The sequence below is a fragment of the Hydra vulgaris genome, chromosome 04, assembly GCF_038396675.1.
Source record: "Hydra vulgaris chromosome 04, alternate assembly HydraT2T_AEP".
Lineage (NCBI taxonomy): Eukaryota > Metazoa > Cnidaria > Hydrozoa > Anthoathecata > Hydridae > Hydra > Hydra vulgaris.
Genome location: NC_088923.1, coordinates 8,217,590 through 8,233,862, shown reverse-complemented (window position 1 = coordinate 8,233,862; position 16,273 = coordinate 8,217,590). Strand labels below are relative to the sequence as shown.

Here is a 16,273-nt window from a genome sequence, read left to right as displayed (position 1 = left end):
CTTCTTTAAGTGAGTACTCCTAAAAGTACTTTTTCAAGAGTACAAGAGTACTTCTGAAAATACTTCTTCAAGTGAGTACTTCTAAAAGTAGCATCCAAAAAAGTATCATTGATCTTGAAATTGTTTTCATCTGTGTCAAAAGGTTATTTTGTGAAATTATGACAAATTCATCAATTTTATGAATACATTTTAAGAAATTATCATAAGCAATATTTCATATTTTATCTATCTTAAGCCACTTTTTACATTGATTATTATAAAGTGTTTATCGTGTCTTTTTTTAATTGTCATTAGCATATCTTCCAATGAAGAATAAACTTCAGTGCAGTATCTTGTGTTTCCCTCTATACCTTAAATTCAAATACATTTAAATACATGCTATAAAATAAGCTAAAATGGTTTTATGAGCTTTTTCCTCTGAAAGAAAAATTGAATTTTATCAAATAAAAAATTTAACTTTTTTTCTACTGCAGTATGCAAACCAACACATTCTTGGAACTAAATTTTTTTTATATTGGGCTTCTACAAAATTGCAAACTTCTTTAAGGCTTTCACTCCTTACTGTACTAATTAAAAAGTATGTAAGAACTTATACAAGCAAAGCTTCAATATTGTAAAAAATTAGTATTATATTTACCGGTTTTTTTGAACACTCCCAAAGTTTGTATTAGTATTACATTTACTGTTTCTTTGGACACGTCTAAAGTTTGTATTATCATTGCTGGGATACATTTACTTAAGTTTTATTTAAATACTTTTAAAGTGTCAAAATTTTTTGATTGTTGCAGCTGTTTTATTGATATCTTTAGTTACTATGTTGATATTTTTAAGAGAATGTCAAACAATAATTGATTTAATTAAGTTTTTGACTTGTGCTGACAAACATTTAGTTGCGATTACTAAATCTAGATGCATAACTTTGACTATTTGTGTGATATGTATTGAGTCTGACACAATTATTTTATAACAACTTGCATTTGATATTTTAGAAATATATTTTTTTTGGCTTTAAGTGGTTAAGAATAACAGCTCAACCACCAAATATTGACTTTGATATACAAATATTGACATTTTTATGCAAATATTAACTTTATTATATAAATATTGATATTGTTATGCAAATATTGACTTTTTTTTTTTATATACAAAATCCATTGTTTATTCACCCAATAATATCACAGATCAGCAAATTTTTGTCAGCATATGATTGCTTTCAGTTTTATGTAGAACTTTTCTTTGCTGGTTTGTAAGAACTGCATATGTAAAGTTTTAATTCTCCTTAATAAATTCTTGTTCATTAACTAGGTTAGATGTTTGTGAAACTGAGAGTATTGAAGAACTTGTTGTTCAGATAATAAATGAAGTGACACAAAGTGCATTAAATATAATTTTTGAAAAAACAATTGCAGAAAGAACACAATTGTATGCTGTCCTCGCACTTAAATGGACTCTTTTAGATGTTATTGAGGTAATTTAGTTACATATACATTAATTTAGTTACCTAAACAATCATTTATTCACATACACATTAATTTATGCACATACACATTAATTTATGCACATGCACATTAATTTAAGAGAAAATTTTTTTTTTTTGTAATTTATTATAAACCTAAAGTTTGAAATTCTTTCTGTTTAAGAAGTCAAAGTAAGTAACAGTTGCTTACTCTGCTATCTTGTTGCTTGTGAGTACATGAATACTTACAACAGTTGCTTACTCTGCTATCTTTTATAGTTTTAATGAAGTTGACAAAGAGACTTGAAGAAAATGTTTCAATTTACTGTCAAAAATGTTTGCTAAAAATTTTTATTTCCAGACTTGAAAAGTGTTGCTTATAATGCTTTTGGTGCTTAAAAAAAATAAATTCCAAACTTTTTCTTTATTTTGTTATACAATATTTTTGATTATACATATACAGAATTTTTTTGCCTAAAATTTTTTTTTATTATTAAATTATTATTTTCATTGCTGAGATGAAAATTAATAAAATGACGTTATAAAAATTTAAAAACTTTATTCTAGAATAAAGTTTTTAAATTTTTTACTCTGATAATTAAACTCATAACTTTGTTGATATATCTTGATAATCATTACCGTTTATGAATCTAATTAAAACAATATGTGAAAATGTATTTTTTGTATAAGTCAAGTAGCCTAAAATTTTTATAACATTGTTTTTAAGTAATTTAAAGTTGTATATATGAAACTCAGACCTGTTAAAAAACTACTTTTTCTTTTGACAAAAAAATAATTTCGGACACATTTTAAAAATTTAAGTCTCCAGAACATATTAGTATTGTTCAGACCAGAATATATTAGTATTGTGCAGACCAGAATTTTAGTATTGTGCAGACCTACATCAGCAGTAATAAGCAAAATTTTATGAGCTGGTTAATAGGTTGACAAATATGCAATTCTCTTATTAGTCAACCCTAAGTTTTAGACAAAGGTAAAAAAGAGAACAAAAATTATTTTGTTGCTATTTTCAATATAAATTCACATTGCTGCCTTTCTAAAATTAATACTGAGTTATCATTCATTCTTTTTAGTGGCGTTTCTTTGAAAGTGCTCCTAGCCCGAAACAGTTAATGAATGATTTGTTATGGAATGAAGACACAGGTTTTTTTTTTAAAAGTTTATAATTTTGTATTGGTTTCTTAGTGCCGCAATGAAAATGAATTTTAAATCCAGTTCCTAATATGTAATTAGTAAGACTCTCTCTTTCTCTCTCTTTCTCTCTCTCTCTTTCTCTTTCTTTCTCTCTCTCTCTTTCTCACTTTCTCTCTCTCTTTCTCTCTCTTTCTCTTTTTCTCTCTCCCTCTCTCTCTTTTTCTCTCTCCCTCTCCCTCTCTCTTTCTCTCTCTCTTTCTCTATTTTTTATATTATTATATCTCTCTCTTTCTCTTTCTCTCTTTCTCACTTTCTCTCTCTCTTTCTCTCACTTTCTCTCTCTTTCTCTTTTTCTCTCTCCCTCTCTCTCTCTTTCTCTCTCTCTTTTTCTCTCTCCCTCTCTCTTTCTCTCTCTCTTTCTCTATTTTTCTCTATTATTATCTCTCTCTCTTTCTCTTTCTCTCTTTCTCTATCTCACTTTCTCTCTCTTTCTCTCTCTCTTTTTCTCTCTTCCTCTCTCTCTCTCTTTCTCTCTCCCTTTTCTCTCTCCCTCTCCCTTTCTCTTTCTCTATTTTTCTATATTATTATCTCTCTCTCTTTCTCTTTCTCTCTTTCTCTTTCTCACTTTCTCACTTTCTCTCTCACTTTCTCTCTCTCTTTCTCTCTCTCTTTCTCTCTCTCTCTTTTTCTCTCTCCCCCCTCTCTCTCTTTCTCTCTCTCTTTTTCTCTCTCCCTCTCTCTTTCTCTCTCTCTTTCTCTCTCTATTTTTCTATATTATTATCTCTCTCATTCTAATTATAGCCCAATCAGTTTTCCTTCTATTATTAGCAAGGTCTTTGAGTTTATATCAAAAAGTTTAACATTTTGAGATACCTCATTAGGTCACAAAAACTTACTCTTTACAATTAATGTGGATCTTCTTGTTCTACTGCTAGATAGTTTCATTCTTATATTAATTTATATTAATGATGATGATATTAATGAAAATGGGTTTACACTAAGCTTTGCAATCGACTGAGTTTCCATGAGCATTAAGTAATGAAATATAATGAGAGAAGAATATCATGTTCAACGTCTATTTTAATTAAATTCAAAAATATTATTTTAAATAAAAATAATATTAAAATGATCAAAAAGTGATGACATTTTGTCAAAATTGCAGTTGTGTTATCTGCTAGGTGAGCCACTTGTTGTAGTTGTGTTATCTGCTAGTTGAGCCAGGGTCAGACTGGCAGGGGAGGTGGGGTATTCCCCCTGGGCCCCTGCTATGTCTGAAGGTCCTGGGCCTTTCTTTAAATCAAGGTACACAAATAATACACACAAAAATACAAATTAATAATAACTAATTATTGTTATTATGCATCAATTTTAAGGGTTTTAAGGGTTTAACTTATTTTTGCTACCATAAGGGCCCCATCTATGTCTCCCCGGACCCTTCAGTGCCTGTCCGACCCGGAGTTGAGCCACTTGTAGCAGTTGTGTTATCTGCTAGTTGAGCCACTTGTTGCAGTTGTGTTATTTGTAATAATGAAAGTTGGTGTTAGACAATGTTATTTTGTATCAATTTCTAGCAATGACAGAATGACAAATTTTTCTCAAGAAAGCTGTAAATAAAAGGAATAAAAGCTTTTATTTCTTAATTCAGGATATTATGTTCATTCTAAATTCAGGAGTCTAAGAGGCACAATTTTCAATGGAGAGACAAAATGCATAAGCCCATGGATCATTACAAAGAAAATTGAAAAAGCAATGTCAGTCAGGTAATAGTAATAATTGTGATAAAGGTTGAATCCAATATAGAATGATATTTCTATATTGGGTTGAATGAGATAAGAGTTTTGGTGACATCATAGCATGTCTAAACTACCTGGTGAGAAAAGAAAAAACACAGAAAAAGAACAAAGAGAAATTGGGCCTAAGATGAGTTCAAAGATAACATCAAGGAGTGAAGATAGGTGGTAATGGCTGTCAGGAAGACAAGATACAAAATTAACTTTGAGTAAGAATTTGGGGCAAAAATTTTTTTTTTAATTTTGAGCTTTAGTGCCAGCAGGTTAGTTCTATATTTTTTAATAAAGATTAATTTTGAAATTTTTATATAGTTTTGCTTTATTATACTCAACACGGCATACTTTTTTTTCTAAATTATTAATGTTTGAGGGTCTGTAGAAATCTCTAAAATATTTTTTATTTCAAAAGTCTAATGCTATTCTATTATATAGAAAACAATAAGGGGATGCCAGCAGATATTTTTCAAATTTTTTTTTTGAAACATTTTAGGTAAGATTAAACAAGCAAAAAGTTATTTCAAAGTCCACAAATGTTTGTAAAAGATAGATTAAAACAATTTTGTTGTTATGATTTTTATATTTAAGTATTGTTTAAAATTATTAGAATACTTAAGCGTAGATAGTAGATACTCCTAAGTATTAACCAATGCAGTAGCCTCAGTCCTGCTAATCAACCCAAAGTTTGTAATAAAAAATTAGTAGCTAGTAAACCAAGAGCTTTAAGGTAGAGAGTGTAATTAAATCATAACTAACTTCTCCTAATTCTTGTGTGGAATACTGTTATCATATTTTGGGTGGTTTTTCTAATGATCCCTACACCAGACCTATTTGCACTTTGTGAGACTATACAAGGTCCAAAAATGCAAATTATATCAAATACAAGGTGAATGCATTGTAAATGTAGTTGGAACTAACTGCTAGGCTTGAGCCACTGTCTGATTGTTATAAAGTCACATATCTTTTTCTATTTTTTACAAGCACTACAATTATTGCCACTCAAGCAAACTATTATTTGTTGGTCCAATAACCATAACACAATTTTGTTTCTAATTCAGCAAAGTTGCATCCTTTTTACTGTAATTGTTCATTTATGTTCAAAAAACCTATATTCATCTATTTTATCTATTTTTTAATTCTATATTATGTATTATCTATTTTTTTATTCTATATTATCTATTATTTTTTTATTCTATATTATCTATTATCTATTTTTTTTTCTATAATATCAATCCTTTAGAATATTCTTCATTCTTTATATTTTTCTGACTCGTACAGTTTTTTATATCTTGAATCAAGTGTTTTGTTATTCTTTAACTCACTCTTTTATTGTTTAGTAACTATTTTTTTGATTATGCAGTATGACACGGGGCTCCATTTTATGTAAATATTTTTTTCTGCTTATTTAGAAACCTTTTTTTCTTAAAAACTCACTTCTTCAATTGAGATGACTAGTCTAATAACTTTTTTTTTATTGGATTTACTTACTCACTTACTGATTTATACCATTGGTCAATAGATATTGAATAACAGCTTTTTTTAGAACTAATGTCTTTTTTTTTTGTAATTTAAAACCTTTAAGCTATTTTTTTTTATTAAAAATTATTTTAAAGAAGATAAAAATTGGTTTTTATATAAAAATAATAAACAAAATATTAAAATGCGTGTTATTAAAATTGTTCAAAATTGTATTAAATACAAATTTTATATTATTAAATCACAACAGTTAAAAAAATGCTTAATCCAAATAGTATGGATGACAAATTTTGTAAATTAAGCAGGTGCCACTTGTCTACCTGAAATTGTTGTCATCCTAAAAAAATAATATCATATTTCTAAAAATCTGAAAGTGTTTAGTTATAAAAAAAAACATAAATCCAATAAAAACGAAATTGCAGTTTGAATGGCACCTAAAACATTCAACTGTCAAAACTCTACAAAATTGATGTGGATGGGCTAATAATTTGTTCAGAGACTGTATATATTTTTTAAATTTTATATAAGGTTTTTGAGAATTACACAAAAAATTTTTGTGTTGTTTTTCTTTTACCAATTATTGTACAAGATACAAGGAGTCAGAATGTTTGTTTTCATAAAAATAATGGAATTTAAATCAAAATAATGAATTTATTTCACAAAGGTAGAAATCTTCAAAAAAACAAGTTGTTTATACTACTTTTACATACCATTTATAATATGTAAAGTAGCAATTAGGAACAATTTTAATTTTAACTTTATATTTAAAGTTTTATGAATAAGGAACGTAATGGTGGATTATGGGTAATGTTGATAACTTTAGGATTTAATTAAAATTACTTTATTAAAAATTTAAATATCTATTATTTAATTATTTTTAAACTAAATTGTTGTTATTAAGAACCATCTCCATGTAAAATTGATAATTGGGCAAAAGGTGCTGTTCCATACATTTCTTCTGCGAATAAAGTTGTTCATTCAAGCCAAGATATTTATTCAAACCAAGTAATTCACTCAAACCAAGTTATTCATTCAATCCAAGATGTTTATTCAAACCAAGTGACTGAAAAGATTGATACAAGATATAGAAACAGTGATGATAATAATGGTGAAAATATTAAAAGGTATATATATATTTGAGTGGCAGTTTAAAGATTCGTTTATAGATTACTTTTTTTTCTTTTTTTTTAAAACATTCAAATGTCCTTTTACAAACACAAATTTTACTAACGCAAAATTTACAAAATAAACTTTATTCAAAAAATTCATAGATCATAAACTAGTGCAAAAATTGTTATAAGATAGAAATGACAAAATTTACTTATACTTTACTTTATATTTTACATCTGTTCACAGATGTTCGGCAATGCCGACCTTACTGCAGATCTAAAATTGGTTGAGGTGAACAAATAATGGCCAACCTCAACTCTAAATCTTACAATAAAACCTTTGTTTCAATTTTTTTTTGCCAACCTGAAGCCAACCTCTAATAGTTTAAGGTCAGCAAAAATTGCTGACCTCATTTTTCCTAATTCCGAGGACTGTATATATAAACTTTTTTTTATGGTTTGTGTTATAAGTTATAGGAATAATAAAGAAGTACTCCATTATTAAGAAAAAAATAAAAAATGATTAGCCTCTTTGATTATAGTAGTCAAACTATACCCTCTTAATTCTACCCCCTTCATTGGACCTTTGGGAGAGGTAGCCCTCTAGGTTTCAGGGAGGTAAATATATTAATAATCTAAATTATTCAAATCAATGTGATGGTGACATAAACATGTAATTAGTAAATTAAATGTATAAGCACTTTTCTGATCAAACAACTACACTGAAGGATTTTTAACTTTTTTTTCTTGTATTGTATGCTCTTTTAAGCATTTTTTAGGCCTACACATTAGTGTAATCTTTGTCAGTGCCAGTGTGTCCTTATTAGTTGCTTTTCTGCAGTTCTACTCTTTATAGATATCAGAGCTAAGCCAACTAAATGATTCTGAGATATGGTATAACAAAGATATGTTTTTATGAGTACTTCAAAAACATGAAAAAACTTCTCTCTGCACTCACTACTGCTATCAACAGTGTAAGCAAAGTTTGCATGGTTTAGTTTTATTCACTAGAAAGTTACAGCTTAGGTAAAATCATTTATACACAAAAAACAGTAAAAAACTTGAAAGGAGATCACAAAACAAGCTTTGGATGACAAATCTTTAATTTGAATTTTTCAGGATATAATTGTAGTGGTGATGTCCAAAAATCAGGTCAGTTTATCCTGCTACTGATAACATGTAACCCAGTACAATTTGCTTCGTGTCCTGCTGCCTTGTAGGATACGCTTTTTTAGGCAAATGCTAGGAGAAGCCAACTTCAACTTAAAACACCCCCTGCCTTGGAGCTCTTGGTTGAGTAAAAGCTAGAGATGGTGTCAATAAAAATACTCATCTTGGGCAGATGTTAAATGCATCCGGCTACTGTCTTGTAGAAGGCCTCCGAGGCAAAGACTTATGGGGTAAACAGATTTTATCTATTGATCAGCCTCGCACCCCTTCTTCATCTATTAGGCTGGTGCAGATGCGTTTATAATACATTGTTTCCAGTTTAGGATGTTGAATGTTGGATCTTCTTGACTCAATGCATGGGTTTTGCTTGTGTCTCTGTTTTTATGACTAGGCAACTTGTTCTATTATCTCCTAATGAGGGTACAGCTCTAAAACTCAGTTTTATGGTTTTGAGGCCGGCTGGTGGTCAGGTTTCCCAAACACTGTGGTAGCTCTCAGAGAGGCTGATTCCATCAACAGCTGTAAAATATCAAAGTAATAACAGTGCCATGTTGTGCATGGATGGTGTCCCTGTTTGTACTTTTGGTGTGCATTGTCAAGACCACATTTGGATCCCTTTTTTATGGCTTAGGGTTTATTAATAGTAATGAGGCAATTGCTTGGGGTATTAAACAGTGTACTGAGTACTATCTATGCTTTCAGTCAAGTTCTTTAACAAATTTAAAAATGAATAAAGTACCAAAAATTAAAAACACAATAATCATCATCATCACCAAGTTCTCTAAACGTATCATTCACAAATATTTGTGGTCTTCGAAGTAACTTTTCTTCTGTTATGTCTTATCACTTGCAAAGTTCACCAGACCTACTTACTCTTTGTGAGACTAATTTGAGCTCAGCTGTCTCAGCTTTAATTTGTAAAGACTCTAATAGTCACATGCTTGACCTGAGCATTTACACTCTTAAGAATTCACCCATTTGTTGTGAAACTAGGTTTGAATCCTCAGACTATTTTTTTATGTGCTTTCGTTTAGCACCACTTCACTCTATCACCTTTCTCTTTGTTCTATATTGCTCTCCTTCATCTCAAGACTGCACTCTTTTTGATGTTATTTCTGATCAAATTAACTAAGCCTTCTCTCTTTATCCATCAGCCAATATTGTTGTTGTTGGTGACTTTAATGCTCATTACACAGAATGGCTTGGCTCTAGTGTCTGTGACTCTGCAGGTCTTAAAGCCCACAACTTTTGCCTTTCTCAATCCATAACTCAATTAGTCAACTTTCCAACTCGCTTTCCAGACAACTCGAATCATTTACTTTCTCTACTTGACTTATGTCTTGTTTCTAATCCTAGGCAGTGCTCAGTCTTTCCAAATTCACCCTTAAGTGCTTCTTAAGGGTGAATTTGGAGAGAATGAGATAATAGTTTTAGATAAGGAATGAGATAGTAGTTTTAAAAAGATCACAGTTTGATCTTTCTAAAACTATTATCTCATTCTTCTTCATCATCTGAATCTTTCTGTGATTTTCTTCGCGATGGCCCTTGAGTAGAAATCTTTCATTTTCCTGTTGACAAATGTGCACTTACATAACTTCTTGGATTCAAACTAATCTTTAATTCTCTCTCTACGACTACAGGTCAAGCCTTACTCTTCTCAATAGTTTTTCTCACATTGTGCTGCTGCAATTTCAAATCAAAACCATTACTTCCATACCTATCAGCAAAACAATTCTCCAGAAAACAAATGTCTGTTTATTAATGCTAGAAACCATTGTGAAAAGGTTTTGTCTAACGCCAAACCCCACTATTCTCAGGTCATGAAATCTCGCATTTCATCACAAAAATTAGACTCTCGTGACTTCTGGAGAATAAGGGGAAATCTGTTATTCCACCTCTTTTGTATGGTTCAGACTTTGTCACCTACCTAAAGACAAAGCTGAATTATTTGCTAAGAATTTTTCATCAATACTATCTCTTGATTCCACTAGTTACGTTTTACCTGATTTAGCTGTCAAACAGGTTGATCGATTGCTTGAAATTTGTATCACTCCAGCTTCTGTATCTAAAGTGATTTCCTGCTTAGACTCTTCTACAGCTTGTGGTCCGGATAACATACCTGTTGTAATCTTGCAGAAGTATTCTTTGGAGCTGTGTTCTATACTTTCAAAACTATTTAACAAGTGCCTATCGGAGTCTTGTTTTCTGGCATGCTGGAAAGTAGTGTCTATTATCCCTATTTTCAAAAGTTCTGGAGAGCAATATGACTCATCTGGCTACCGTCCCATTAGTCTTCTTCCTATCATAAGCAAAGTTTTTGAATCTTTAATTTCGCAAACACTTAATTTCACATCTTAAATCTAACAACTTACTTTCTGATCATCAATATTGATTTCGATCTTTATGTTCTACAGCTAATTTGCTAACTGTAATAACCGTTAGGTTTTATCGTGCATTAAATAAAAAAGGAAAGATTAAGGCTATCACAATTCTTGACATTTCAAAAGCTTTTGATAAAGTTTGGCATGCTGGTCTTCTCCATAAGCTTTCTTCTTATGGTGTAACTGGTAACACCTTTAAGATTATCGAGTCTTTCCTTTCCAATTGTAGTATAAAAGTTGTCCTTGATGGACAGCATTCTTCCTCTTATTCTGTACTTCAGGGGTTTCTCAAGGTTCAATCCTTGGCCCTATACTCTTTTTAATTTACATTAAAAATCTTCCAGAAATTCTCACATCTAAGGTGGCATTGTTGGCTGATGATACTACCATTTATTCTTGTCATGATAAAAAGCCAACACTCTCTGATTGCTTTGAGAGGGCATTTGAGCTTGAAAGGGATCTCACTTTTGCTACAGCATGGGGCTCACAATGGCTGGTGAACTTTAATTCAGATAAAACTCAATTTTTTTCAGCCAATCGTTATCGCAATAATTTAGATTTTCCTTTATTTATGAGTGATAATGTACTCAATGAGTCATCTACCCTTCATAGTCTAGGATGCTTCATCTGCTAAGGTTGCATCTCTTTATTGAGCTCGACACTTTCTTACTCCGGATTCTATTCTCTATCTCTATAAATCACAAATCCGGCCTTGTATGGAATGCTGTTGCCATATCTGGGCCGAATCTTCTAATGATGCCCTTTCTCTTTTAGACAACGTGCAAAAGCGCATTGTAAACATAGTTGGACTTGCTCTTATATCCAACCTCCAACCGTTATCTCATTGTCGTAATGTTGCTTCTCTTTCTCTTTTCTACAAATACTATAATGGGCACTGCTTTAAAAAGCTTGCGTCTCTTGTGCCATCTACTAAAATTGATTCTCATATTACTCGTCATTCAATTAAGTCTCATCCTTTTTCTGTGACTGTTCCTAAGTGCTCCAAAAACACTTATTTGTCTAGTTTTTTTCCTCGAACATCAGTAGTTTGGAATTCGCTTCCTTCATCTTGCTTTCCTGATTCATATAGTTTGCAATCCTTTAAGTCGTCCGTCAATCGTTATCTTGTTCTACAATCTTCATCTTTTCTCTTCCAGTAACTTCCAACTTTAATTAGTGGTTGCTTGCAGCCTTGTTGGGAGCGAAGATGTTAAAAAAAAATCAAATTCTTATTTAAAACCCTTGTGTTTATAATTAACTGTAAATACTGTTGAAATTGAAGAATAATGTGTTTCTAGTAATAAAAACGATATTGACCATGATTTCAAACTTCTTGTAAAGGTTTTTTTTAACAGTTATTAAATGAGATTACAACTAAAATCTACACTATTAACTTGTGGAGTTGCTCTACTGCAATAATCATATTGAGTTTTTTGGTTGAATTTAGAATTTTTGGAGATGCTCAATTTGGTCACCAAATTGAGCATCTCCTTTGTTATAGACAGAGAGAAAATAAGAAAAATAATTTAAAAAAAAGCAATTATCAGATAAAAAGAAAGTACTAAAGCTGAATTGTGAAGTAAATCTGACAAAATTCTACTACAAGGTCTTTATTTGGATGAATGGAAGGACAACACATTAATAGTAGAGGCTTGCCTATTCAAAAAAGTTCTCATATATTCAAAATGTGAAAAATGATTTTCAAAAATGCTTTAATTTTTGATTTTAAAACCTGGTTCAACCTTTTTTGACCCTATCTCCAATTTTTTTTGTTGTTCTAAAAATATTTTACTTAATATTTCTTATTTATCTAGTTGTGGTATTTTTATTAAAAAAGTGATATGAAATATGATGGGACTGCTAATTATACAGTTTGAGAAAACAGATTAATTTACTGAATCAAAAGCATTTTTTAACAAGGTTTTGGTCAAATTTATGATAATACTTTGGTTTATGATGAATTTCTGATGTGAATCTCTAATTAAGATGAAGCATTAAATATATTTTCAGTTCATATAAAGGCAATTAAAAAATGTGTTAGTCTTGTAACTTGTAAACCTTATTAGAAGATATCCAAATATAATATACTAGCTGCCAAGGCCCATATGATACGGGTCATGGTAAGTCTATTCCACACCCGACTATTTGTTTTTAGAAACTTAAGTTATAATAAAACTCTAACTCTCTCATTAAGATTTATTTTTAAAAAAATGAACCGAAGGAACCAAGTTATTTCAAATAAGTTAGCTCTACCTGCTGTTTGACATTTTTTTATAAAGTTTTTCTGTAAAAAAAACTCTTAATAAGTTAATGCGGTAGTGGTGTCATGGTAGAACGCTCGCTTTATAAATGAGAAGTTCCGAGTTCGATCCCCACCATATCCCTGGTAGTACCACGCTCAACTTGATTCTCCGCGCAGCAATCTTGTTTGTCAAGGTTCATGTTTCGGAGTTATAGAGTTGAGAGAGGGTTATAACCACAATAAAGTAGCCTCCACATCGGTAGTCATCTCCTCATCTTTAGTTTTTTTTTTGTTATTTCACCTCCCCAAGGCCTTCTCGGCCTTGGAAAGGTGAAATAACAAAAAAAAAAAAAAAAAAATTCATTCAACTAAGCTGTTTTTAATGCTAAGTTTGGTAATTATATTAATATTATACCTGTTGTTTGTGCAGAAAAACGATACTTAATGCAAATGGAAACTGTCTTGATTGTAACTACAAAAGCTGATTAAAGTATAAATGGTTTCCATTCACATGTAAAAAATATAACGGAAATATAAAAAAACAAAGCAAAAATGGTCAATATATTCATATAAGATAATAATTCTAAAGAGAAAAAATATAAAAATTTGTTTGAGAAACAAAAAACATTTTTCTTGAGATAAAATAGAAATATAAACTTTATAGAAAAAAAATTACAAAAAAATATTATATTCAACATAAAAAATACTTATAAAAGCAATTTAAATTATAACATTGTTTCATTGTTATATGTCTTTTAGTAAATGGTATGAAGGTTATCGAAACTTCGTTTTGGTTTTTAGAAAACAAATAACATTCAGAACATTTCTGGAAAAAATTCTGGAATTTTCTAAAATCAGTCATAAAAGAAAGAATTCGACAAATGGAACAAAATTATTATTGAAAATCCTTATTACACATTAATGTGTTATGTACTCTATTTATTTATTTGAAAACTAATAAGAAATTTACTGTGTGAGGTTGTTTTTCTTTTGTGAAAGTTTCAAGATTTGAACTTTTTTTTAAAAAGCAAGGCTAAAATAAATAGTCATAATAAGATAAACCTTTATGCTTTTATTTGAAAACTGAATCTTTGGCTTTTAGTGAATAATTATATGTAGACAGTTTCAGTTATGAAACTCCCCAACAATCATTTTCAATTATTGACACCAACGTAAAGGTAAACCAAGTCGTCTATCAATCCAAAACAACACAACAATAACATCAGAAAATTCACAAATAACAGAACATATTACAGTAAACTCTAAGTTACTCAAACCTTCAAGAGATCAAGAAATTAGATTGTTAGAAAATGTTTAAGTTATTGGGAGTGTAATCCATAAATAAAAGCTTTGCTGGAATTTTAAAATTAGTTCAAGTTTTTAAGTTTTTAAAATTCATTGTACATATTTTTACTACTAACATTGGACACATAAAAATACTTACATAATATAAACCCATATAACTTTATATAACACATAATAAAAACCACATCATAATACACATAAAAATACACATCATAATACACATAAAAATACTTATCAAAAACTATATATTAAGAACATTTACAAATACAACATTTGTGTAATATTCATTCAATGGCATACCTTGTAAAACAAATTATCAAATAACTTGGTTCCAGAACATGCTACATAGAATTGGTTGTGTGAAAACTAATTCTATGTAGCACTATTTGATAAAGTTGTTATTAAACCCAAAAAAGTGATACTATTAATCCACTTTTTCAAACTTTGTCAAAGGTTTATATATATATATATATATATATATATATATATATATATATATATATATATATATATATATATATATATGTGTGTGTGTGTGTGTGTATATATATATATATATATATATATGTGTGTGTGTGTGTATATATATATATGTATGTATATATAAAATACATATATATAGTATATATAAAGTATATATATATATATATAGTATATATATATATATATATATATATATATATATATATATATATATATAATATATATATATATATATATATATATATATATATATATATATATATATATATATATATATATATAGTATATATATATATATAGTATGTATATATATATATATATATATATATATATATATATATATATATATATATATATATATATATATATATATATATTAAGTATATATATAGTATGTATATATATATATATATGTATATATATATATATATATGTATATATATATATATATATGTATATATATATATATGTATATATATATATATATGTATATATATATATATATATATGTATATATATATATATATATATGTATATATATATATAAATATATAGTATATATATATATATATATATTTATATATATAGTATGTATATATATATATATATATATATACATATATATATATATATATATATATATATATATATATATATATATATATATATATATATATATATATATATATATATATATATAACTACCTACTGTGATATACTACTAACAAAAATCTACTATTAAAAAAAAATAAAAACAATCAGTGTAATAAGTCAAGTATAAGTGAGTACAACAACGTAAAAGCTATATAAAAAAATTAAAGTTACAATCAATCTCGCTCCTGTTACTGTTGGGGCAGCACTTGTTGATGCTGTTGTTGTCGCAACAATTGTAGTGGCTGTAAGAAATATTTATTAAATATGTTATTAATAATTACACATTTTATGGTTACACTGGCTACAAACAGATTTTATTATGTTTTATCATGACAGTGCACTGCTTGGCTGGCAAGGACAACATTCTTGCTCTTAACAAAGTCAAGTCACATTATAGCAAAGTACACCACTTGGCTAGCAAAGACAACATTCTTGCTGTAAATTAAGCTAAGTCACTACACTTTGAAGCCATGGAAACAACATAACCACTTACAAACTATAAACACGTAACATTATAACACATAGCACACATAGAAACACTTCATATATAACAAGTATTTACTTATTTATGACACATAAATCCTCACAAAGCGTACCCCCATATAACCTTAACACAAATAAACACATAATAAATAACACACATTACCACATCATATAACACATAAAAATACTTAAATATATATACTCGGAAAAATATATAAATAAGTAACATTTATAAATACAACCTTATTTGTGCAATATTTGTTCAATGACATACCTTGCAATGCATGTATATCAACTTTAAAAAACAAACGATCAAACTACCTGGTTTATTCAATTATAAATTATAAAAATATAAAAATAACAGATTTTCTGTAATTTTTGATTTTCAGTGATTGATATTTTCAAAATTATTTAAAATCTATTAGAAAATCTATGACAACTGGGTTTTTAGTAGTAACAACTGTGTTTTTAGTAATAACAACTGTGTTTTTTGTAACATCAACTGGTTTCCAGTAACAAAATTTGTTTTGTATAATTATTTATGAAAAGCGTGGTGTTTAATAGTAAAATAA

At 28.7% G+C, this 16,273-nt stretch overlaps 1 protein-coding gene across 2 annotated transcripts in view; it reads left to right on the top strand.

Moving 5' to 3' along the window:
* Nucleotides 1–16,273, top strand: part of LOC101239415 (uncharacterized) — a 54,170-nt gene that overhangs the window by 18,191 nt on the left and 19,706 nt on the right. For both annotated transcript variants that reach the window (XM_065795354.1, XM_065795353.1), the window contains exons 3-5: nucleotides 1,306–1,468; nucleotides 2,551–2,620; nucleotides 6,776–6,998. In XM_065795354.1, coding sequence (XP_065651426.1) covers nucleotides 1,306–1,468; nucleotides 2,551–2,620; nucleotides 6,776–6,998 — 456 coding nt within the window. The remainder of the gene's footprint in view (nucleotides 1–1,305; nucleotides 1,469–2,550; nucleotides 2,621–6,775; nucleotides 6,999–16,273) is intronic.